Source organism: Carex rostrata, chromosome 14 (assembly GCF_964058835.1).
Source record: "Carex rostrata chromosome 14, lpCarRost1.2, whole genome shotgun sequence".
Lineage (NCBI taxonomy): Eukaryota > Viridiplantae > Streptophyta > Magnoliopsida > Poales > Cyperaceae > Carex > Carex rostrata.
Window position 1 is genome coordinate 4,278,592 of NC_135931.1, and position 25,054 is coordinate 4,303,645.

General features: G+C 33.7%; 2 protein-coding genes across 2 annotated transcripts; one reads left to right on the forward strand and one right to left on the reverse strand.

Annotated features, from left to right (window-relative positions):
- Positions 1–9,153: 9,153 nt before the first annotated feature.
- LOC144564982 (serine carboxypeptidase II-3-like) lies at positions 9,154–18,894 on the reverse strand. The gene is made up of 8 exons (XM_078314586.1): positions 18,421–18,894; positions 15,844–15,951; positions 15,439–15,716; positions 15,141–15,347; positions 14,306–14,424; positions 10,293–10,385; positions 9,690–9,795; positions 9,154–9,434 (listed from the first exon to the last, which is right to left on the reverse strand). The coding sequence occupies exons 1-8, from the start codon at positions 18,845–18,847 to the stop codon at positions 9,288–9,290; spliced, it is 1,485 nt and encodes a 494-aa protein (XP_078170712.1). The 5' UTR covers positions 18,848–18,894; the 3' UTR covers positions 9,154–9,287.
- Positions 18,895–21,077: 2,183 nt separating this feature from the next.
- LOC144565734 (uncharacterized) lies at positions 21,078–22,723 on the forward strand. The gene is made up of 2 exons (XM_078315556.1): positions 21,078–22,028; positions 22,136–22,723. Exons 1-2 carry the CDS (start codon positions 21,209–21,211, stop codon positions 22,162–22,164), a joined length of 849 nt encoding a protein of 282 aa, XP_078171682.1. The 5' UTR covers positions 21,078–21,208; the 3' UTR covers positions 22,165–22,723.
- Positions 22,724–25,054: the final 2,331 nt, after the last annotated feature.

The following is a 25,054-nucleotide window of genomic DNA, read 5'->3' on the forward strand; positions in this document are numbered from 1 at the left end:
CATAGTTTGCGTTTTTTTTTTTTTTTTTTTTTCAAATATGCTTTATTATCTTAGTAGAACTAGGATGTTCTTAAGCTCCTTGGTGAGTTTAGCTCTAAACTTTATGAGATTGGCTTCAAACGACGAATTAAAAATGTTAAAACTAATCTACTTTATGAATAATGTGTTTATATGCTATTTATAAAATTTTGAATTAATTTAGTGTAAAGACAAGTGATTAAGTGGCACTAGTACAACTTAATAGCCGGTATTATCGGGTCCGGATCCCCTAAAGTAAACAAACTTTTGGGTTTTGGATCGAGACCGTCCGATTTGAATCCGTCACTCGAGATCACATCGGAATTTGGATTCATTGCTCGGGATGTGTGCGCTCCACTTTGGATGGATTATCACGGATTCGAATTGGACAGTCCAGATCTAAAACCCAACTTTTGGGTTACTTCACTGAATCTGAACTCGGTATTACCTACCTCTTAATAAACTAATCTGATCACATTTGTATAAAAGAGGCCTCCTAAATTTTTAACTAATCTGGTTCGTTCATTTTAAATCACATAGCCTGAAATAATATGGTCTTAATACAGACTCATAGCTTGAGCAATGAAATTTCTAAGCTTGATCTGAATTATTGAATTAATTTTAAAATTACGAATTCAAACAGTTTATTTTGATCCAATTCTCGATCATATGTTTAAAATATTTTATTTTTCAAGCTTCTTCCTCGTGAGGTCAAGTGGCCGAAAATTATTAGATAATTAATCGCCTAAAGGTGAAATTAAACTCCGAAATCATATGAGTTTAAGCTCCTATAAACTGTATTCAAAAATTATTATATATGATGTAATGGTTAACATAAAGAGTGCCGAGTTTTTTAAAAATACCCAAATTTATAAATATTTTATTTTTGCCCAAACCGTACAGATTATTTACGGTTTGAATTAAAAATTCAAACCGTAAATATTCCTTACGGTTTGAATTTTTTTTTTATTTAAAAATTCGGACCGTATATATTCCTACGGTTTGAGTTTTTTTTTTTTTTTTTTTCTTTAGCCCAACTCTGCACCTCTGGTTAACATATTAAAACACCTTCAAAAATCATGAAAATTTACTGACATGCATTTTTGACTTCGTAGAATAAGACTGTGAATTTTCATACAAAATCTCAAAACAGATCGTGAGATATCGACTCTCAAAAATTACCCGAACTGCTGAAAGAGTGCTTCTGAGCCCAAATTTGCACCTCTGATTAACATATCAACATACTTCAAAAATCATGAAAATTTACCGACATGCATTCTTGACTTCATAGAACAAGACTGTGAAGTTTCATACAAAATCACAAAACAGATCGTGAGATATCAGCTCTCAAAAATTGCCCGAACTGTTGAAGGAGTGCTTCTGAGCCCAAATTTGCACCTCTGATTAACATATCAAAACACCTTCAAAAATTATAAAAATTTACCGACATGCATTCTTGACTTCATAGAATAAGTCTATGAAGTTTCATACAATATCTCAGAACAGATCGTGAGATAATGAAACATAACAAAACTGAAAACTCAAACATAATAAAACATAATATAGCTAAACTGAACTAAAACTCAAATATAATAAAACATAATATATCTAAACTGAACTAAAACTCAAACATAATAAAATATAATATAGCTAAACTGAACTAAAACTATAAAAAAAAACTCTCTATCAATGGTAATCTGAAGAGCTATATCGGTTAGATGCTTGACAGGCAGAGTGGAGGCATGTAGGCAGGACCCTGCAAGGATACCAATTAGTTTCGTTATATTTTATTATGCTTTGAGTTGAGCTATATTATATATTGTAATCGTTCTTGAAAAATATTTATACAACAAAAAAACACTACACTAAAACAAGAAAATTAGGAACAACAATACGACTTGTTCAATATTGGAATGAAATATAATCAGGGTTGAATGTTACATACCTCGACTCTACCTGTCAGTAGTGGAACGGAGAGGATGGTGGCCCTGTCGCCTACCTTGCATTTCATGATTTTTGAAGGTGTTTTGATATGTTAATCAGAGGTGCAAATTTGGGCTCAGAAGCACTCCTTCAGCAGTTCGGGCAATTTTTGAGAGCCGATATCTCACGATCTGTTTTGAGATTTTGTATGAAACTTTACAGTCTTATTCTATGAAGTCAATAACGCATGTTGGTAAATTTTCATGATTTTTGAATGTGTTTTGATATGTTAATCAGAGGTGCAAATTTGGGCACAGAAGCACTCCTTCAGCAGTTCGGGCAATTTTTGAGAGCCGATATCTCACGATCTGTTTTGAAATTTTGTACGAAAATTTACAGTATTATTCTAAGGAGTCAAAAATGCATGTCGGTAAATTTTTATAATTTTTGAAGGTGGTTTGATATGTTAATCAGAGGTGCAAATTTGGGCTCAGAAGCACTCCTTCAACAGTTCGGGCAATTTTTGAGAGCCGATATCTCACGATCTGTTCTGTGATTTTGTATGAAACTTCACAGTCTTGTTTTATGAAGTCAATAATGCATGTCGGTAAATTTTTATTATTTTTGAAGGTGTTTTGATATGTTAATCAGAGGTGCAAATTTGGGCTCAGAAGCACTCTTTCAGCAGTTTGGGCAATTTTTGAGAGCCGATATCTCACGATCTGTTTTGAGATTTTGTATGAAACTTCACAATCTTATTCTACGAAGTAAAAAATGCATGTCGGTAAATTTTAATGATTTTTTAAGGTGTTTTGATATGTTAACCAGAGGTGCAAAGTTTGGCTAAAAAAAAAAAAAAACTCAAACCGTAAGGAATATATACGGTCCGAATTTTTAAATAAAAAAAAAAATTCAAACCGTAAGGAATATTTACGGTTTGAGCAAAAATAAAATTTTGACAAAAATGTGGTTATTTATAATAAAATATTTATAAATTTGGGTTTTTTTAAAAAACTCGGTAAAGAGTGAGATTATAGTACTTTGCAATGCACAGATAAGCCTTTGTTATAGATTTATATCTTTAATTTTAAATTTAAATAATTGATTCAAACTGTTAACATGATCTTTATGAAAATGTACTTGAAAATCAAATATTATATTTTTTATAAATAGGTAGAAAATAACGGATGATCCAAAATCTTTAAATCAGGTAAATTTTCTATCAATCTAAAATGTAATAAAAAATTATAAATAGTGTAAATTTTGGTCTTCAAGTATATTTTCACATGAAGATTGTGTTGAACTCATGTAAGGTGTAATTGTCCTATGTGATTTATTTTTAGTTCGAACTAAAATGATGGAACTTGAAATAAGAGTCAAGTAAACAACTGTTTAAACTTGAAATAAGAGTCAAGTAAACCTTTTGTTCGTCCAAAGAACCTATAATAGCAACACCTACCGGTTTCATGATGTATACATCTTGGAATTGTATTGTATTTTATATAGGAATCCATAACTTTAGTGCTGATTCAATAGTTGCGTAACAAAATTTAGATGACACGTACGTAATAAAATCTCACAATTTGGACAAAATGTTCTTAATCACATAGTGAAAATATATAGGAAACTATTTTACCGGTCTATATATACATGACTATACTTCAACGGGCCTTCATTTTAGGGGTTCAGCTCCTTCGCAGTTTTACCGAGTTCGTACTGGTATGATGCAGATTTAAATTGTTGATCCTATACAGTAGCGGAGTTACATTGAAATAGAGATAGATAACTGCTTATGAACAAGTAATTATTTATGGATTTTGAAAACCGGATATATATCTATGTTGTCTACTAGCTCATAGAATTTTTTTTAACTATTTTTGATCGGTCTATAATATGAATGGATTAATTCACGGCAGTTTGCAACCTGCTAGTTGAACCAATAAATTCTTTTACATACCCTTACCCGGTTCTTATATGACTACACTTCTGCAAGGACGGATTCAGGGTTCTAGTTAGAAGTAGACACGACATACTAATAAAAATATAATTTTTTTCTCCTGACGAATTAGAGTAGATAAGGATCTAAAAAACTCATGACGTGACCAGATACGTCACGACACAATACAGTTTAGTCACAGCACAACACGGTTCCATCATGGCATGACATTGCACGTGTTGTGACTCGTGTGTCTCATGCAGTGGCCATTCATGCAACGTGATCGTCTTTTGAAAATTTGACACGGCACGTCACGCAAAAAATTTAGTCACGACACGGTACATTAGAACAAAATCCTTTTTTACCACAAGCTTTTAATAATATGGCTGTGATCTGTCATTACGTGCGACTATCTCTACTATAGAAAAAAAAAGAAATTAGCTAATATTTACTAGAAAAAAAAGGATTTCTACATAGAAATCGTCAAAAACAACGATTTTTATCAGCTGTAGGAAATAAACAGATTTCACGAAAATCAAAATAGGTAGAAAAAAGCCTCTACTTTTTATTCTATGGATAAAAAATCAAATTAATAGAGCAAGCATCGTAAAGATCAATTAGCGAGCTATTGTGTCGATAAAGTAAAGAACTGCTTACTTATGCCATGATAGGAGACATTAAGTTAGGAATCAACTTATGTAATAGAGGATTCTTACTCAGAGATCCTTTGAGTTTAGCTTGAAAATAAATCATCATGGTTCTAGTATAAATCTGAGGTTTCAAAGTGATTCATAGGGTCTCAACAAGAAAATTCCTATCAATTAGTAAAAAAGAAGAAGTACAATTTATGCACAGAAAACAATAAATCCAATAAACAATAATAATTCAAAATAGAAAGGAGAAAATTCAAGAGGCTCATCAACTCTCTACTTGATAGAAGGTGCCATGAAGATCTTCCTTCGATAGCCGCCGTGGTAATCCATCCGACGGTTGAGGTTATTTTGTTTTTCTATTTTTTGACTAATTTCTACTTTCATAGTCGGATAATATCCTCTAATATTTCATTCAGGGAATTCTCTGAGTGTTATCTGACTGAAACACAAGTAATACTTCTCTTTGATTGTTACGAATTGTCACCAACTTCGTAACCGGCAGGGGTGTCGGTATAATCAAAGCCTTCCTTTTGTGTATAGCCTTTAGCAAGAAGTCGGGCTTTATATCGCTCAACGGATCTATCAGCCCGGCCTTTGATCTTTCAGACCCAGTCACGTGTAATTAGGACCGTTAGATCTTGATCGAATGGTGAATCTTGATTAAACTAACCTAATTATAAAAAAAAATAGTTAAACATGAGATCAAACATGATCGGTCACATTTGGATATGTCACATGTAATCACGGCATGTCTTGGTAATGGCGTGACTAACGTGTTGTGATTATTCACGTGCCATGATCATCCTTTCAAATTTAGTCACGGCATGACTAGTTACGACATGATATATATTTAGATCCTTAGTAGCATACCATTTTTTTCTTCTAGTGAATCAACAGTTCTTCTGAGTGGAGTAGCGAATCGGATCGCGTTTTTTTTCTTTAATTCTTTTATGTGAATCAGTCTACACTAACTTTCTTTTCCGCGAAATTTTTTTCTAGTTGGCCATAAATTAAATCCAAGACATACATTATTTCCGTCAAGAAATAGACACAAGTATAAAAGATCACTGAATTAAAAAAAAAAAATTGAATCCAGAAATAAGTAAGTGCCTACACCTGATCCACTTTGAATCCGCCAATACACTCCTGACCCCACGTATAACGATTAGGATCAATTTCAACTTTGACTACTAAAATCAAGCAGTTCGACACATGTATCGGATTTAGTTAAAATCTAATTTGGACCCGTTGAATCTAAAATGAAGGTCTAATCAAACTCTCCAAAAAAAATCTGCCAAGTTGGAGAGGGAAGCGTATATGTTGATGCGTCGTTGTTTTAGCTGAAATGCTAATCAACTATAATTAAGTAGATTCGAACCCCTTAGCCATGGAGAGTTCAAGCTGGTATATATCTTTTATCACAGATTTAAATAACCTAACTAAAATATTAAATAAAAGAAAAAACATAGAATGTTAAGTTTTCACGGTGATATTAGTTGTTATGTTTCTTAAAATGTCCAGATCAAACTGAGGTATATGGAAAATACATAAAACATTGAGGTGAATTCGGGTCCAGCTCAGGTTAGCCAAACCGAACTAGTTCATGTCACAACTCGGGTCATCCAACCTAAACCAGTCAATGACGAAGGGTCTGACCTAAACCTGATGCAGTAGAGTGTACCTAATTTCTAGATAGAGCTAAATGATGCAGTAATACAATTTAACCAAGTATCACACGGACCAAGATCTCCTAAGAATATTCCCGAGGTAAATGCTACTAACACTCTCTATAGATTATCATCTAGAAATAACTGAGGAAAACCACCAAAACAGTATGTTCTGGAGGATGCAACGAGTAAGGAAATAAGATACCTAATTGCTAATTATACAACCAATAAAAAATTATCAGAACCTCTGAAATTTTTTGAGAACCAAATATCTTTAGTAACTGTAACAGAAAAATTGGAAGAAGCCTTAAAAGACCATAACTGGGTAGATGCAATGAAATTGGATGCATTAGAGAAGAATGGTATGTGGAAATTAGTAACATTACCAGAAGGGAAGAAAATAGTCGGGTGCAAATGGGTGTATACTATAAAATATAGTGCAGAGGGGAAGATTGAGAAATACAAAACAATGTTACTTGCAAAAGGGTATACACAAACCTATGGTATCGATTTTCAAGAAACTTTTTCACCTGTTGCGAAATTAAATTCTATTCGAGTTCTTTTAATCTCTTGTAGCGAATTTAGATTGGTCACTACATCAATTCGACATTAAAAATGCGTTCTTACATGACGATCTGAAGGAGGAAATTTATATGGACATTCCATCAGGATATTGGTACCCAGAGATAGCCATGAAAGTGTGTAGGTTGGAGAAGGCGTTATATGAGTTGAAGTAATCACCAAGAGCATGGTACGGTCGATTTTGTTAGGCAATGTTATGGGTACACCCAGAGTGAATCGGACCATACAATGTTCTTCAAGAAATGTTGAGGTAAAATAGTTGTGTTAATAATTTATGTTGATGATATAATTATTATAGGAGATGTGAGAATTAAAGAACTAGAAGTAAGGTTATCTAAATAATTCAAAATGAAGAATTTGGAGAGTTTGAAATATTTTTTTAGAATCGAAGTGTCTTGTAGCAAGGAAGGTATTTTTCTCTCTCAAAGAAAGTATACACTTGACTTTTTAGCTGAAATTGGAATATTAGATTGTAAACCAGTTCATATGCCCATGGTTCAAAACTTAAAATTGGACATAGAACTAAATGAAACAACTGAGAACAGAGAAAGGAACTAGAACTTGGTTGGTAAGTTAATTTATTTGTCACATACTAGATCTGACATAGCTTATGCAGTGAGCGTTGTTAGTTGTTTTATGCATTCTCCAAATGAAAAGCACATGGAGGCGATAATGAGAATTGTAAGATACCTAAAGGGTGCGCCTGGAAGAGGTATATATTTCCGAAAAAACCAAAACACAGAAATTGTAGGTTACGGTGACGCTGACTGGGCCGGATGTGCAGTAAATCAAAGATCCACTACATGATACTTTACCTTTGTAAGGGGGGAACTTAGTAACTTGGAAGAGTAAAAAACAAAATGTAATAGTACTCTCTAGTGTCTAGGCTGAATTATGGGAAATGGTGAAAGATATTTGTGAACTATTGAGGTTAAGAAAACTGATAACAGGATTGGGTTTCGAATCCTGTACCGAAATGAAACTTTTTTGTGATAATAAAGCTGCAATAAATGTATCTCATAACCCAATGCAACATATTAGGACAAAGCATATTGATGCTAATAGGCATTTCATTAAGGAGAAATTGGATTCTGGGATCATCTCAATACCATTCGTAAAATCACACGAACAACTGGCAAATATACTCACAAAAGCAGTATCGAGCAAGGCATTCAATGAAGCTCTTTCTAAATTGGGAATGACAGACATCTTTCTACGAGCTCGAAGGAGTGTGTTGGAGTTACAAGCTAATACGTCCATCAAGTTTCACATCTAATCCGGAGAAAAATGAAGAAAGAAATCAATAGAAGAATATTTGATCAATATAAGGCTAGGTGATATATTCTGTATAAGCAATATTCAGATGGTGTAATAAGTAGTTTTCATAGTTTGCTTATCTTGTGATTTATTTCTTCTAAAATAGATGTATTTCCTTTTCTATTAGAAGAGAGCTGTGCGGCTCTATGAAAAAAATAAATAGAGGCACAGAGACTAAAATTCAATGGTATAAAAGAAATGGAGGGAGATTGGAGGGAGTGTGGTATTAATTGTCTTTTATTATCTGAAATTTGACAGAAACGTATAGCTACATGAATAAACCAAGCAATCATTTTTTCCATAAAGAATCTTATTTTTTTTTTAGTAACTTTAGACTTAATCATAATTATTTGTATGTGATTTCTTATTTGAACTAAAATTAATCTTAATCATTTGTATATGATATTAACTAAAAATTTGTCTTAAATTTTAAAAATAAGACTAAAATAAATTATTAAATTATATAATAACAGAATATAAAGCCATATTAAAAAAACAGTGGTTAGTTTTGAAAAATAATCTAAACATATATACCACAAGGTAATATAAAAATTACATTAAATTAACATAAATATGTTATGCTCGAAATAATTAGTTTTTTTTTATCTCAACATAATTAATAAATAAATAGTCCATCCTCCGATTTCTCTCAACATTATTTTGAAATAAAAAACTCCATTGCAATAATAATCTTATGCTTTTATTACTATTTGTTTTTCAATTGGTAGTATTTTGAATTTGTCTATGCTTTAATAAGATAGTAAGAATAAACAATCATGTTGAATTTGTTTTTGTTATTCATGTAAATCCAAAGATACGTTGTTTATTTTTTCTTTTGTTGTTCTTTCAAATTAGATAAAAATTTAAGAATTTAGAATATATAGTAACTAATAAATGATTTTTATACTAGAAGATTGCATAATCTCCCGAAAACAAAAATGACACTTGAAAGCTATATGTATGGAGGGCCAAAATTGTCTATAAAATTTAAAATTTTGAAGTTGTTGTGTCAAAATAAAATATTAATGTGTTAATATCATCAGCCAATGCATATCAGTATTTACCAAAAAATAATTCGCTATAATTTAAAAAAAAATAGGCAATGTATGGATTAAAGAAAATTATTGGATGCTCTTTTATTATTATTTTCTTGAATTCTGATTACACTTGTATGGATTGAGAGAATGGGTTTCAATCTGTTGGAAGTTGTTTTCCTTCAAGGAAATATTGTACAAGTGAAAGGCCTCTAGCAGGCTGGTAACTGGGCACCTCATGTCCTGCTCCTCTTACTGTCACTAGTGTCAGATTGCCTTTATATGTTGTGCTATATCCACCAACCTGTTCACCAAACAAAATTTATACATATATCTGTCAGTGAAAATTACAATCAATTCCGATTAAAGGGAGATAATGATAGAAATTTCTACATATATTGTGCTTTTAGGAGTTTTCTGTATTTACATTCTACGTTGTTTTCTGTTGATTAATTATGGATATTTGGTGTGTCAGAAAAGTACCGAAGTCGGCATTTCAGAATTTTCATTTAAATATTTTGATTTTCCGGATAAAAAAGTATTTGGAGGGAGAGAGAACCTCGTTGTTTAGGTACCAAGGGCCCCAAGGGATCTTGACAGGAAGCTGGAGTTCATTTAGAGAATATCTCGTTGATGTAACTGGGACGCGGCCATCAACATCTCCACTGTAATTAATATTTTTCCAGATTTGGATTAAGATGTTTGTATGTTTTACAAAAAAAGGATGAAATCCAGAAAGAAAAAAAAAGGGCACACGCACAGGTTCATCTAATATCCTACTGCAGCTATTCTGAAAGCATGAGTGATGAAACCAGAAAAAAATGCGATCCATCTTTTTCAAAACACAACAAATACAAGAGTGTTTCCACAATATATATATATTTACTGATACCCTTTCCATGTTTCAGATAGTTTGGATAAAATCAAGTCACAATGAATTCTTTGAATCCATAACCTCTTCTATGAAAAACATTACTTTCGTCACTACACTAAAGGCCGGTTCTCATTTATTCATGACAATTAAATAGCTGTGCAAGTGCACCACACCAATTTATACCAGCAACTAAAATGTGGTGCCACTGTGTGAGAAGAAACAGAAAGCATAGCAGTAGTTTAGTTGTAATAACAGAAATAGATGAAATAAAATGAGTTATGTTGGTACCTGTATACCCAAACTCTGATACCCTTAGACATGAGTTCAGTTAGGATGGGTAAAACTGTTGAAGCGCTATCCACCCAATTTGAAATAACATTACTGCATATTGTTGCAAAAATAGTGTTACAGCTTTGTTAAATTAAAGAAATAAAAGGATCTGATATAAATTTTCTACACTAAACTTAATATAATAGTTGCATGCTAAAAGTCTTGTGCAATTAATTTAATGTAGGTCATAAACTGTAAGATCACTTTACCAGAAAAGGCTACTTGCCATGAGATTTTTCACTTTCTCAGGAGTTTTTGATATTTTCCACAAGTATACATGAAGCTGCCTTGTATAGTAGAGATGGTGAAAGAGCAGATTATAATGCAGCCCAAAGAGCGCTTAACTATCTCTATGGTATAGTTTTTTTTAATTATATATATTGAAATTTAATAAAAAAAAAGTTTGATATAGTTGAGCCTCCTTATAAAATATCAAATGGGTGATTGTTTTTTAGTGGTTAGAATTTTACATTGCGGTTGTGAAGACTTGAATTCAAATCTCACTTACCATATAATATTTTTTTTTTAATTTTATGTTTCAACCCCCATCTAAAATTTCTAGTTCTTCCCCGAGTAGGTGAGTGAGGGTTTATGATGAACATCAGACCGAATTCGTTTAAGTTTCCCGTAAATTTAAATCATATGCATGATTTTAAATGCGAATCCACACATTGTTTCTCTTTTGGAGATTCCCAAATACTAATTCCTGATCCAAGAAACTATCGGAAAGGTCTGTAAAAGTGCCAACAAATACGGAGTAAATCTAGGAAAAACATTACTGAATTATGTATTATTAATGATTGTATCTCTACTCTCTAGAACAGCCAAAAGGACCAACCACATGGAAATTTTGATTGATTCCCTACCTCGTCTAATCTTGTAAAATATAATTTTCTTGATCAAAACTCAAAACTCAAAAGTTTCTTCTCTTAGCTTTCCACAAGTAATTGCCATCTAGAATCCTAGATAATTCATGATGTTTTTAGTAAGCATTAGCACGCTTGTCCATGATCATCTTAAACCCAGGATGGAATTGCTAACTATTTTGTGAGTTGGTAATTTGGTATGTTAGGCCGACATTTTTATTTTTACTTATTTTTTAAAATATTTTATTAAAAATAACCAGAGTTGAGCCGAAAATTTTAAAAATGCCCAACCCGTGGAAAAAATTCACAGTCCGGAACTGTGAATTTTTTTCACGGTTCAATTTTTTTTTTAAATACCCATTTACTATAATATAATATAGTAAATACATATATGTATATTTATAATATAATATATGTATAGAGTACGGCTAACGCACTTCCTCTAGCATATGGGCCGAAATGCTTCTGGTGGAAATTTGAAATTTCAAAATCCAAAAAGTCGATCTGAACCGTTCATCTTCTTCTCCATATTAATATCTGCTTGGAGACCAAATTTTATATTTTTCTGAAATTTTTTACTATTTATTAAGCTACTTTGAAAATTACTGATCCAACGGTGGCTTACCAAACAGTAAAAATCAGAAGCTACCGTTGGATCAGCGATTTTCAAAGTGGCTTAATAAATAGTAAAAAATTTCAGAAAAATGTAAAATTTGGTCTCCAAGCAGATATTAATATGGAGAAGAAGATGAACGGTTCAGATCGACTTTTTGGATTTTGAAATTTCAAATTTCCACCGGAAGCATTTCGGCCCATATGCTAGAGGAAGCGCGTTAGCCGTACTCTATATGTATATGCATATATGCATATATAATATATAATATATGTATATGTTTTCTAGTTGACCATCCGGGGCAAGGGCGGTCCACTAGGGACTTGACCGTCCATAGGCTGATATGTAAATAGTAAATCCATTTTAAAATAATAAATAAATAATTCTTGAATAATCTCTCAAGTTTTTGACTAAACAAAATACCGATCGTTGTATGCCTATCGTTGAATGAAAACTTAAACTGAATTTTTGAAGCACTAAATGACATTTTTTTGCAATTCTGATGATTCGGATGCCTGAGATTTTTTCGGGTAAAATTCAGACCCGTCTTGTCCCCCCTCCCCTTTCCAAAAAGTGGTCATACGAGCAAATCCGACTTTCCTAGCCAAAGTTATGGCTATTTAAAGTTTTTTCGAAAGCTGAAATTTGAAAATTCATAACTAACTGTAGAAAAATCCAAATAAATTGAAATTTGTATCAATTCTGTGTATTTTGAATGCTCTATATGCTGGTGTAATCTCTTTTGCAGTTTGGTCCCTATATCAGTCCAGACTTGCTGATTTACCAGCAAATGTCAAATTTGATATACATATTATACATATATACATATAGATATATTATATACACACAGTGTTTTAAAATGTAGTTTTGTTCATGCATGCGGAAGGCCGCTGCATACCGCATATGCGGATTTTCATGCGGATTTTAAAATAAAAATTTGTGTGTATATATATATTCATATTTATATATTTGAATTTATTTTCACATAATAACATAACTAACAATAATTTTTTGATTTTTTTAATATAAATTTTAATTAAAATACAATAAAATTATCAAAACTGCATGAAAAACTGCATGGCCGCATATTTCAGTCCGCATGGCCGCATATTCAGATCGCATGGCCGCATATTCGGACCGTATGGCCCCATTTTTAATCCGCATGACCACATATTCGGACTGCATATGCGGCCGCATGGAAAAACCGCATGGGAATTATGAGCATAGCTGCCGACCGCATACGCATATGCGACCCATGCGGCCGCATTTTAAAACACTGTATACACATATACATATATTATATTATATATACCATATGCAGCTGAAAATAAACCCCAAACCCTATTTATAGTGCAAAAAAAGAAACCCGAACCGTGGAAAAAATTCACGATTCCGAATTAAAATTCCGGACTGTGAATTTTTTTCACGGGTTGGATATTTTTAAAATTATGACTGAACCATAATTATTTTTAATAAAATATTTTAAAAAATGAGTAAAAATAAAAATGTCGGTTTGTTAGGTGAGGAATCTTGCCTTTAATTATTTTTCCTTTTCTAAGCACAAGTGGAAAGTCACATCGGTCCAAACTCCAAAGTACAATGGAGAGTGGATGCTAGTGTTAAAGTGAGCAAATTTTTTGTTATATTTAATTCCCTCGTTATTTATTTATTATGTATCCAAGGAACAAATTTAGATTTATGTAAAATTAAACAAAGTTAAATTTATTATTGAAACAATGGAGGTTTTAAGACACCTGAAAAATTACAAATCAGTGTATTAGATAATATATGCTATTTTTTATCAATAAAATAAACAAAAATGCCGTGCAAACTGCATTATTTAGAACCAACAATTAGAAAAATGGACTTGAAGGAAGTGGGATAAAGTTATATAATTAGATCAGAAAGACTATAATCCAGAGTGAAAATGATTATTTTCTTCACTATATTTTTTACTTAATTGATCTTAATGACAGACTACACGCTTCGTCGTAGGAGACCCGACATAGAGAATCCTGACCGCATAATAGTTTGTTAAAGCAGTTGGTTTACTAAACTTTACGCAATAATGTCACTGGAGCCCTCAAGGAATCTGATTATTGGATTCCAAGGGCCCAATTCCAGGGTGGTTTGCCCACTCACTAGGCATATTGCCTAAGCAGGTGTACACAGAGGGAAGTAAATTAGAGATTATTAAATTATAGGAACCAATTTGTATAGGCAACAGGAACTCTTAGTATGTAAACAAAGAACAATTTTTTTTTTCTCAATGAAATTTTTTTTTTTGAAAGAGTAATGTGTAGTTCTAACTATGAAGCATTTGATCAAGACTTGATCCACTACCAATTAATTTCCCTAGAAGGGGTTTGTTTGAGGTTATTCCTACCAAAATGTTTTTCTCCAAGTTTCACTTGTACTTTTTTTCTCTCCTCTTTTTTTTATGCAGAGTTATGATGAATACTAATTCTACAAGTTTGCAAAAATGTATGTACCTGCAAGGAAACCAGGGTTGCTTGAGCTTGGTGACATTGGCATGCATTGCTTCCTGTACCTCTGGAGTATTTAGATATGCATATACATAATAATTGCTACATGGATCAAAATTTTCAATCTGCATAATCAAACAATACATCAATATAGGTGAACTGTATGTTAATAAAAAAAAATTATCATTGGCTATGCAAAAACAACCTAGGATTTGTCCCTTATTTTCGAAAAAAATAAATTATATCTAGCTCTCTTCTAATGAAACGAAATTAGTATCAGTAAAAAAAAAATTAATACTAAGATAATTTATTATTTTCATATAGAATGGCATTTTATATAATACAAAGAATAGTCAGAAATTGCCTTCAGAGTGCTCTGTTATTTTCTTGAAAAAAAATTGTCCCCTGCATCTCAATTGTTGGTTAGCAATCTTATCGGAGGACTAAAGAGAAAATAAAGTGCCACAAATTTTATCACTTTTATTGACACAAAGGTCAAATTGCAAAAGATGGTATTGCTGAATACATCAAACTAATGGCCATTTGGAAGGCACACAATGCAAAATAGGCCATCGTTGTAAACTTGTAATACTAATATCCTTATACATTTATGATTTGTGGGAAAGGTAGGAAACAGAGAGATTATAGACAAAGTTATTCATTGGTCGGTTCGATACATTTTAATTTTTGCTACCATTGGTGTTTATTAGCATAATAAAGTTTGATGTTATGATTAACATAATATCGCTAAATAAAAAATGGAAAAATGTGTTAAAAACTTAAAATGGAAATTATGTTAAAATACTAAAAAAGTAAAAATTCAACATGTAGTAGTACTAACCGAAGGCGTTTTTGGAGGGCTTGTTGTGCCTGAAGCCGTGCACAATGGAGCATAGATGTTATAGAGGTTAAGGTCGCCAATATCGATAACGACACTGCGGTTATTGTAAATTGCATTGATCGCCTCATCGGAGATGAGAGCATGCGTCCAAAGAAAATCAAACATGCCGCTAATGTCGGTGTCGTCATTGATAACCGCATTGCCAATCTTGCATTCACAAATGTGCATGTGTTAGTAATGTTCACAAGTGTCTGAGTTCATGACATAATTTAATGGCATTTTCCTAAAAATTATCAACCATGATGCCTTTTAAATTGATGCTATCTTGGCCTTTGGTTTTGCGATTGTATGCGAGAATTCCGTGCGCAAGCTGAGGAACATAGTGACCAGCATAGCTCTCTCCGGCTATGTAAAAATCTCTTCCTTTGTACTCTGGGAATCTCTCCAACCAATTCACTAAAAATGCAACATTGTCCTGAGCGGTCTTTGTATCGCCATTTAGCGAATAATCTTTAGTAGTGTTAGAGTACGAGAAGCCAACTCCAGCCGGACTTTCGAGGAATAAAACATTGGCCACTAAAAATAAAAAATAAGAGAGTACAGAGCATAGTAAGTAATCCTCTCTCTGGTAGAAGTTAATGCTTTGTACAATAACTTCATTTATTTTTATTTTTATTTTTATTTTTGCATGAAAATTACCAACCTTTGTTCCATGAAAATGGGTTGTGGTACAAAGTTTTGCCATCGCTCATTACACGGAAAGGTCCCAGCTCCTCCATGGCGCCATACCCCAAAGATGAACATCCAGGTCCTTGCATGTCACAATATTTACATTAGTCATGTTAGTTACAACAATATGCCAAAATTTTAATAAAAAATAAATATTTATGTACTTGAAAAATCAATTAACTAGGTCATGAAAATTATATCCCAGATTATATTGAATTTTCTTGCCTGTGTGAGGACCTTTTGCAAAAAAAAAAAAAGAAGTATATATTTGATAAAAAAAAAAGCAGGTTAAAAAAATTGATTTTTGTGTTAAGCATGACTAATATCTTTAATTATCTAGAAACCTTTTCTTTGCTTGTTTATTAATATGATGTGTATGTTATTACAGGCAGGAACATGCAATTGTTGTGGAAAAGAATATATAGGAATGAAGTGGTTCATTACTTAAAATAGTTCAAATGACTCTTGTTGTTTCTCGTATCTGGGTTGAAAATTAATTTCGATAAAAGTTCATTCATTCCCATAAATTTGGGACTCGATGAAATTCAAAGAGTGGCAGTAGTATTTGGGTGTAAGCAGGAGGAGTTCCCATGAATCCTACACTGCTGCCTCGGCCTATCAAGCCTTGATGGTTGGCGGTAAGATAGGGTGGAGTTACACAAAGGTTTGGACGTGTAGGATCCCGCTGAAGGTGAGAATATTTGTTTACTTGGCATTGAAACAAAAAATTCTCACGCATGCAGGGGCGGAACATAGTGGTGGGGAAAGGGTGCTAAGCACCCCCTATAGTTTGAAAATTTGTAGTTTGGTCCATTAAATTTTGTAATTTTTATATGCATTAATATCTTTTAGCCCCCTTTATAAAATGATATTACACTATATTTGATTTTTCAGCCCCCCAATCTCTATTTTCTAGTTCCGCCCCTGCACGCATGATCAAATGGCTAAAAGAGGATTTCACTGTGAGCTGCCGTGTGTTCTCTGCACTACATGTGCTTGTGAAACAGCTAACCACTTACTTTTTGAGTGTGCTTATGCACGGTCTGTTTGGAACCAATTGTCTAATCGCTTGGGATATAGACTAATGGTGTTAAGAGATTCTATTGAGCAGACTTGGTCCAGTCTAAGTGTTCAGCTATGGCAACTGAAATTCAAAATGAAAGAGGCTAGATTGTATGGTTTAGCATAACCATGTGGTTTGTGTGGAAGCAAAGGAATGAGAAGGTCTTTAGAGATAAGGTGTTGATTTTAGGGGTGTTCAAATGGTTCGGTTTATTTGGTTTTGAACCGAACCGGTAAGATTCAGTTTAAATGGTTCGGTTGATTTCGTGACTTAGTTCGGTTTAAATGGTTCGGTTCGGTTTTGATTTCTCAAAACCGATTAAACCGAACCGACCGATTTTATTGATAGGATCAAGACTTCTAGTATTATTTTGGTTCATTAATCAAAACCGAAGTTTAAATTGGTTCATTAATCAAAACCAAAGTTTAAATTGAGTATTATAGATGTATTGAGTTTTGATTTTTGAGAAAGTTCGGTTCAACCGAACAAACCGAAGTTTAAATCGGTTTAAATGGTTCGGTTTTAATTCGGTTTGCTATTTTAGTTCGGTCGGTTCGGTTGGATTTTCAAACTTCGGTTTTAAGTTCAGTTTGATTATTTTAGTTCGGTTTAAACCGAACCGACCGTTTGAACACCCCTAGTTGCTTTCAATGAATTTAGTTGATCAAATTCATGAAGAGGGAATGCTGTGGATGAAATTTTGCAAGGGCAAATTGAGATAGAAATGAGAGACAATGAATGTAATTTTTATTATTTTTTTCCATTTTTTAATTTGATAGCTTCTACCAACAGTGTCAAAAAAAAAAAAAAAAAAGACTCTTGTTGTCTCAACCACCCTCAAAGGCGAACAAAAAGAAACTTCATTGTTTATTTATCTTTGAAAGAGCACCTCACATTATTTAAATTATGTTTAGACCCTCTTCTGCATCAGTTTCCAACTATATTCAAGTGGTCCCAGGTAAAATGAAAATGGTTCTGAGATGTAATTGCATATTATTGACGGGCTGGCAAGAAATTTTTTTTTTCAATTTAGCAAAATGTGTTGTGCTAATAATTATTCTCTCCTATATATTTGTTGAAAATTAAACAGAGTTCACACTTAATTTCACACGGGTCAAAACAGAGGTCAGTCCTCTGAATATTTGTCTATACATGACGCATTAGAATTATTGAATGACTTTTCTGAGAAATTTCTCAAATGTGACAAATCATTTTCCACCTAAGAATACAACATGATTTTAAAAAATATATAATCACTGTTTTCACTAGCAATAACTAGAAGCCTGAGCTTGCTTAGAGTATATCTTTTCTTATCATTTGATCAAATCTTTCAAATTTTGGATCTACCATCCAAATAACAGGTGGAGTTTATAAGTTCAATTGAAATCAAAACAAAAAAACAGACACATATATATAATATAGAAAAAACCAGGGTCCAAATGAAAAGTAACCATGCTTTAATTTCACAATTATGAACAAACAAATTACCTCCATTAAGCCAGAGGAGGAGAGGTTTAGAAGCAGCACCACCATGACCACCTCCGGTTGCCGCCTCGGCAAAATAATAATAAAATGCTCTGCCTTTCTCTGCATCAACTGTTATATAGCCGCCATACTGATCAAAATTCACGCCCGTCTTCGGTTGCCCAGGCAATTTTTCAATCTTATCTTTCTCTTTGTTCCCAACTTGAGAAGATGGTACCCTCGAAACTGCTGAGGTGGAGAGGCTGGTGGACATCAGCCCGGGAGAGGCGCTGACATGGCGGCGAAATGTTGTTGGATCATATATTAGTTTGTTAAGTGCATCAGTTTGCCGTCTTGATGCCGGTACATGGGTTTGAGAAGATATTTTGAAGAGTAAAATTATTAGTAGGGATAGCAACTGGTATGGTGGGATTTTGCTCCCCATTACCATCCTTTTACTTTTCTATTTGTTGTTGTTGGATTGAGGTTTGCTTTTGAGATTACGAGTTGCTTTCCCTATTTATAATGGAGATGAAGTGGAGCGCGCGAGAGGTCATATGGTGAATTCGTATCCTCTGAGATATCTCAAACTTTGCGTGACTTTATGGAAAATCCAAACCGTTTAGTTGGGTTATACACGAATCTCAAAGCACACATAATACGGGCCCCCTACATCACCCCCGATTAGGCACCGGATGTTGGATTTAGAGACGTCTAATTACAATAATTAAGTTGGACGTACGTGCATTATGATTATGATATCAAATACTGTCACAAGATTACATTTATGTAATTATTAAAATATGCCAAACAATGTGATTAATTAAGTCATGACATTATACGTATTTAAATAAGGTTTTGGATATGAATACATATAGAATAATGTTAATCAATTATAATTGTTAATGGACCGATTATAGTTGATTAAAATAATAGCAGTGATAAATTTAGACAAACTTGTCTCACAAGTTTTAGCTAGGCAAACTTGTCTCACAAGTTTTAGCTAGGCAAACTTGTCTCACAAGTTTTGCACTGCTATAAAAGGGCTGGGTCTCCATAACCTTGAACTCATCATGATCATTCTCCACTGTCTTGCTCCATAAAAGACTAGATATTCTGCATTCAATTCGTGAGACAGAAACAAGTAAGAGAGAGTTCAAGAGTTGTGGAAGGACTCGCTAGCCAAGTAATTTTGTAGGTTGAGCGTGCGAGCAAGTCAATCAAGCCATCTACATCGATTCCTTTGATATTGCTTGAGAGGCAATAGACGGAAGGCCATAAAGATGGAAAGTAAGTAATTTCCGCTGTGCTTATTTAATTCTTACATAGATCTAGGTTAAGGTTTTAAGTAAATTAGAAAAACCTGACCTTGGGCCAACATGTGGTATCAGAGCCACCTATGTAGGAATTTAAGGTAATTATGATCTAGAGAAGATGTTATGCCATCTTCGATTATTTTCTGTTTTTCGAATCGAATTTATTGTTGCAAATGGAAATTGTTAAAATTCGCTTTAATTGATTTTTTTTATGCGTATTTTGTTCGAATATTCGAATTGTGTCAATCCTTGCGCTTCGTGCGATATTGGAGAGGTTTTGTTCGATTGTTTTGATTTTAATTCGCATAATTTATCACATTTTGGTGAAATATACGAAGGTGTGCTGTGTCTGCCTTCGAAAAGTTTAATTATGCAACAAATCAGAATTTTTCGTTTCTGAAATTTGGAAAAATAAGTAATTATTGCATCTGTTTTTTTTTTGTTTTTTTTTTTTCGTATATGGAAATGCTATATATGGAAACCTATATTAATACACCACGTATTAATATACCCTAGATAAGCAAAATGCTATATTAGGCCTAATTATTATATATACAATATAGTTTATAATCTAAAATTAGCTAGTAGCTAATTAAAGTTCTGATTCTGGAATATATTATAATTTGTGCTAATATAGCATAAAGTTATTTAAAGAATAATTTAGTTAATAATCTAAAATTAGTTTCTCAACTAATTGAAGTTAGGATATTTTCTAAATTACGTTTATAACAATTAAAAATTATTTTGAACATAATTGTTATAATTTTAGCCTAATTGATTAAAGAATTTTACTAAATTCTAATTAAGGCGAGTAGTTATTAACTTACGTCTTAGATTAGGCTATGGGCTTGATTAGGGCGAGTAGTTATTTTACGTCCTAAAATAGGCTTTAGGCATAATTTTAGATCTATTTAAAGGCAATTAGGATTTACATGTGTCATAAATTTTGTACAAAGTTGAGCACTGATTGTTCGCAAACGGACCTCTCTGTGCAAGACAAGTGCAGGATGGCACATGACAAGTTTAAAATGACGTGCTAGAAATGGATGTGAGTGTTAGCTTTCCCAAAGGAGGGTTAGCACTTGCTAAAATTGTATAGTGCATAAGGGTAGTGTATAAAAATAAGTTGCAACACACATGGACTAGCGATGTCTAGAAAAGCATCGGGGGCTTGGAACATAAGCGATCCATCTGTGATCCTCCTCCCCTCGTTGACTGGCCTGGTCGTTAGTTCATGGATATGTTAATTTGACCCAAAGGTTGATTGACAAAAAGGTTACATGTTTGTACTTTATTCACTACACCAAAGTGCCTGAAGGTAATGATTGCACCCAAAAGTGTTTCATTGCTGAATGGTGTTTTGGCTAAAGATTTAATGGAGCAAATAGTTTTTACACATGCCTTTAGATAGATTTTAGAATTATGATTAAGGATCAAATCGTGACGCATCGTATCTAAATTATTTCCTTGTTCTTGAATTTTCAGATCTAAACATAATGTCAAATCTAAGTCAGATTAAGCCCCTCATGGGGAACAATTTCAAACAGTGGGAGGAAAAGCTGAAATTAGTCTTAGGGATCATGCAATTGGACATAGCACTGAGATTTGATCGCCCCAAGCCTAATAAAGAGAGTGAGGTAATTCCCCAAGAGAAGGCTGATATTGAAAAATGGGAGCATTCAGATCGCATGTGCATAATGGTGATGAAGCAAACGATCCATGAGACTTTTCGAGGCATAATACCTGATACAGAAACCGGCGCTAAAAATTACCTTAAGGCCCTTGAAGAGAAATTCACAAAGAGTAAAAAGACTGAAGTTAGTACACTTTTTGTGAAGTTGGCAACAATAAAATACAAGGGAAAAGAAGGGGTTAGAGAGCATGTTATTGAGATGACAAGACTGCAACGTGCCTTGAAAGGGCATAATTATGACATCTCTGATGAAGTTCTCATTGAGTTCATTTTTCTGTCTCTCCCGTCTAACTTTAGTCAATTCAAGTTGACTTATAATTGTCAAAGAGAGACGTGGACACTACCTGAGTTTGAGGCTCAGTTAGTGCAGGAGGAAGAGAGACAGAAAATGACTAAGGGAGAAAGTGCTCATGTAGTAACATCTAATCCTAAGGGTAAAGGCAAGAAGCGCAAGTTTACTGCCAAGGAAAAGGGACCCACCAAGGCAGCTGCAGACAAAGATGCAAAGAAGAACAAAAAGGATACTTCTGATAATTCAGAAGAAATGACATGCTTCTTCTGTAAAGCACCTGGGCATACAAAGAAATTCTGCACCAACTATCATGCATGGTTGGCAAAGAAAGGTATGTCTCTTACTTTAGTTTGTTCTGAAGTTAATTTAAGTTCTGTATCAAGATATACTTGGTGGATAGATTCAGGTGCAACGTCTAACATCAGTATATCGATGCAGGGTTGCCTAAGCCATCGCAAGCCAAGTGAGGCGGAGCGCTACGTTTACGTAGGAAATGGCAATAAAGTAGAAGTGAAAAGCATAGGAAAATTTAGATTATTATGTAGGACAGGATTTTATTTAATTTTTGATGCTTTAGTGGTTCCATCCTTCAGAAGGAACCTAATTTCTGTATCTTATTTGGACAAAAATGGTTATGTATGTTCATTTAGTAATGAAAATTTCAGTTTGTGTCAAAATTCTAAGCTTCTTGCTTCTGGTATCCTGTCTTCTTATGATAATCTTTATTTTCTAGATATAGACACTTCACATTCAGAGGCACTGCATATAGATAATAGAAAACGTAAATTAACTTGCGAGAAATCAGCAACATTATGGCACAAGAGATTAGGACATATCTCTATGAAAAGGATAGAACGTCTTGTGTCTAATGATATTCTCCAACCTTTAGATTTTACAAACTTAAGTGATTGTGTAAATTGTATAAAGGGAAAACAAACTAATAAACGTAAATATAATGCCAAAAGGTGTAATGACGTTTTAGAATTGATTCATACCGATATATGTGGTCCTTTTCCAAAGGCTACAAGAAATGGTCATCGGTATTTTATCACATTCATAGACGATTATTCTAGGTATGGCTATATTTACTTGATAAAGGAAAAGGCTGAAGCGTTAGACGTGTTTCAAAATTTTAAAGCGGAAGTTGAGTTACAACTTAACAAACGCATAAAAGCTGTCAGATCTGATCGTGGTGGTGAATACTACGGCAGATATGATGGATCAGGAGAACAGCGTCAAGGTCCCTTTGCAAAATACTTAGAGGAATGCGGAATTGTGCCTCAGTATACATTGCCAGGTTCACCTGCAATGAATGGTGTTGCTGAACGGCGAAATCGCACCCTTAAAGACATGGTGAGAAGTATGATTGCTCGTACAACTCTACCTGAGAATTTGTGGGGAGAAGCCTTAAAGACTGCAGCATACATACTTAATAGAGTGCCTACTAAAGCAACTAACAAGACCCCTTACGAGTTATGGGTTGGGCGCAAGCCTAGCTTGAATCATTTGAGAGTTTGGGGATGTCCATGTGAAGCCAGGCCTTATAAGCCAAGTGAAATGAAACTGGACGAAAAGACCGTTAGTTGTTACTTTATAGGCTATTCTGAAAGATCTAGGGGGTATAAATTCTATAATCCAACAGAACATATAGTTTTCGAGTCAGGAAGTGCGAAATTTTTTGAGGATAATGAGTTTGTGGGGGGGGAGATATGACAAAAGATAGTATTTTTGAAGAAGAAGAGACGAATGAGAATGAGACTATGGACCAAAGTCCTGGTTTTGTTCAAATTTCGATTGCGTTTAGAAATACATCTTTTGACAATGTGCAAACATCATCATCCCAAACAACTCAATTAGAAACTCAACATGGAATAGAGAACACAAATGGACCTGAATCCAACCCAAACCCTGACATTGTCATGACCAATGTTGATGGCCTAGGGCCTGTGGGAGATTCAGAAGTTGGTAATGATGTTCCTCCTCTTGTTGAAGATCAAGTTGTAAATGAACCTCAAGAAAATCTAGAGCCTGTGCCAATTAGGAGATCTACTAGAGAGAAAAGATCTACACAATCGAAGGATTATGCATATCTTCAAGAACATGAGTTTGACATTGGCATGTTTGAAAATGATCCTGTTAATATCAAACAAGCTGTGGAAAGCTCTAACTCTCAAATGTGGATTAATGCCATGAATGAAGAGATGAAATCTATGTATGACAATGACGTTTGGGATATCGTTCTGTTACCTAAAGGCAAGAAACCCGTTGGTTGCAAATGGATATTTAAAACTAAACGGGATTCTAAAGGCAATGTTGAAAAATACAAGGCACGTCTTGTTGCGAAAGGTTTCACACAGAAAGAAGGCATTGATTATAAAGAGACTTTCTCTCCAGTTTCATCAAAAGACTCTTTAAGGATTATATTGGCACTTGTAGCACATTATGATTTAGAACTTCATCAGATGGATGTAAAGACGGCATTTCTCAATGGTGACATTGATGAAACGATCTATATGAAGCAGCCAGAAAACTTTGTATCAGGTGATGCAGGGTCTATGGTTTGCAGACTTAAGAAATCTATCTATGGGCTAAAACAAGCATCTCGACAATGGTATCATAAGTTTCACAAAGTTGTTAGCTCATTTGGTTTTGAGTCTAACATAGTAGATGAATGTATATACCTTAAGTTCTGTGGGAGTAAATTTATTTTCTTGGTTTTATATGTAGATGACATATTGCTTGCCAGTAATGATAAGGACATGTTGCATCAAATTAAGAATTTTTTATTTAAGAACTTTGAAATGAAAGATCTTGGTGATGCATCATTTGTTCTAGGGATTGAAATACTTAGAGATAGATCTCAAGGCATTCTAAGGTTATCCCAAAGGAACTATATCGATAAGATTCTAACAAGATTTGGCATGCAAAACAGTAAACCAGGAGATACCCCTGTATCAAAAGGAGATAAGTTTAGTCTAAAACAATGTCCCCAAACTGACTTAGATAAAAACATCATGAAAGATATTCCCTATGCCTCAGCCGTAGGTAGCATCATGTATGCACAAGTATGCACGCGTCCGGATATTGCGTTCATTACTGGAATGCTAGGGAGATATTTAAGTAACCCAGGTATGGAACACTGGAAGGCAGCCAAGCGAGTGTTGAGATACCTAAAGAGAACTAGGGACTATATGCTCACGTATCGGAGATCGGAACAGCTCGAGGTCATATGATATACCGATTCTGATTTTGGAGGATGTGTCGACAGCATGAAGTCAACATCAGGATACATCTTTATGATGGCAGGCGGTGCCATATCATGGAAGAGCGCTAAGCAGTCATTGGTAGCCTCCTCCA

Bases quoted from the DNA above. Each gene is read 5' to 3' on its own strand.
- LOC144564982 (XM_078314586.1), bottom strand. From the start codon at position 18,847: ATGGTAATGGGGAGCAAAATCCCACCATACCAGTTGCTATCCCTACTA. The intron at 10,386-14,305 runs GTACATACATTT...AACAATATGCAG, and splicing joins CAACCCTGGTTTCCTTGCAG to TAATGTTATTTCAAATTGGG. The intron at 9,435-9,689 runs GTTCTCTCTCCC...TTTGGTGAACAG, and splicing joins CTTGGTACCTAAACAACGAG to GTTGGTGGATATAGCACAAC.
- LOC144565734 (XM_078315556.1), top strand. From the start codon at position 21,209: ATGTCAAATCTAAGTCAGATTAAGCCCCTCATGGGGAACAATTTCAAA. The intron at 22,029-22,135 runs GTATGTCTCTTA...ATATCGATGCAG, and splicing joins TGCATGGTTGGCAAAGAAAG to GGTTGCCTAAGCCATCGCAA.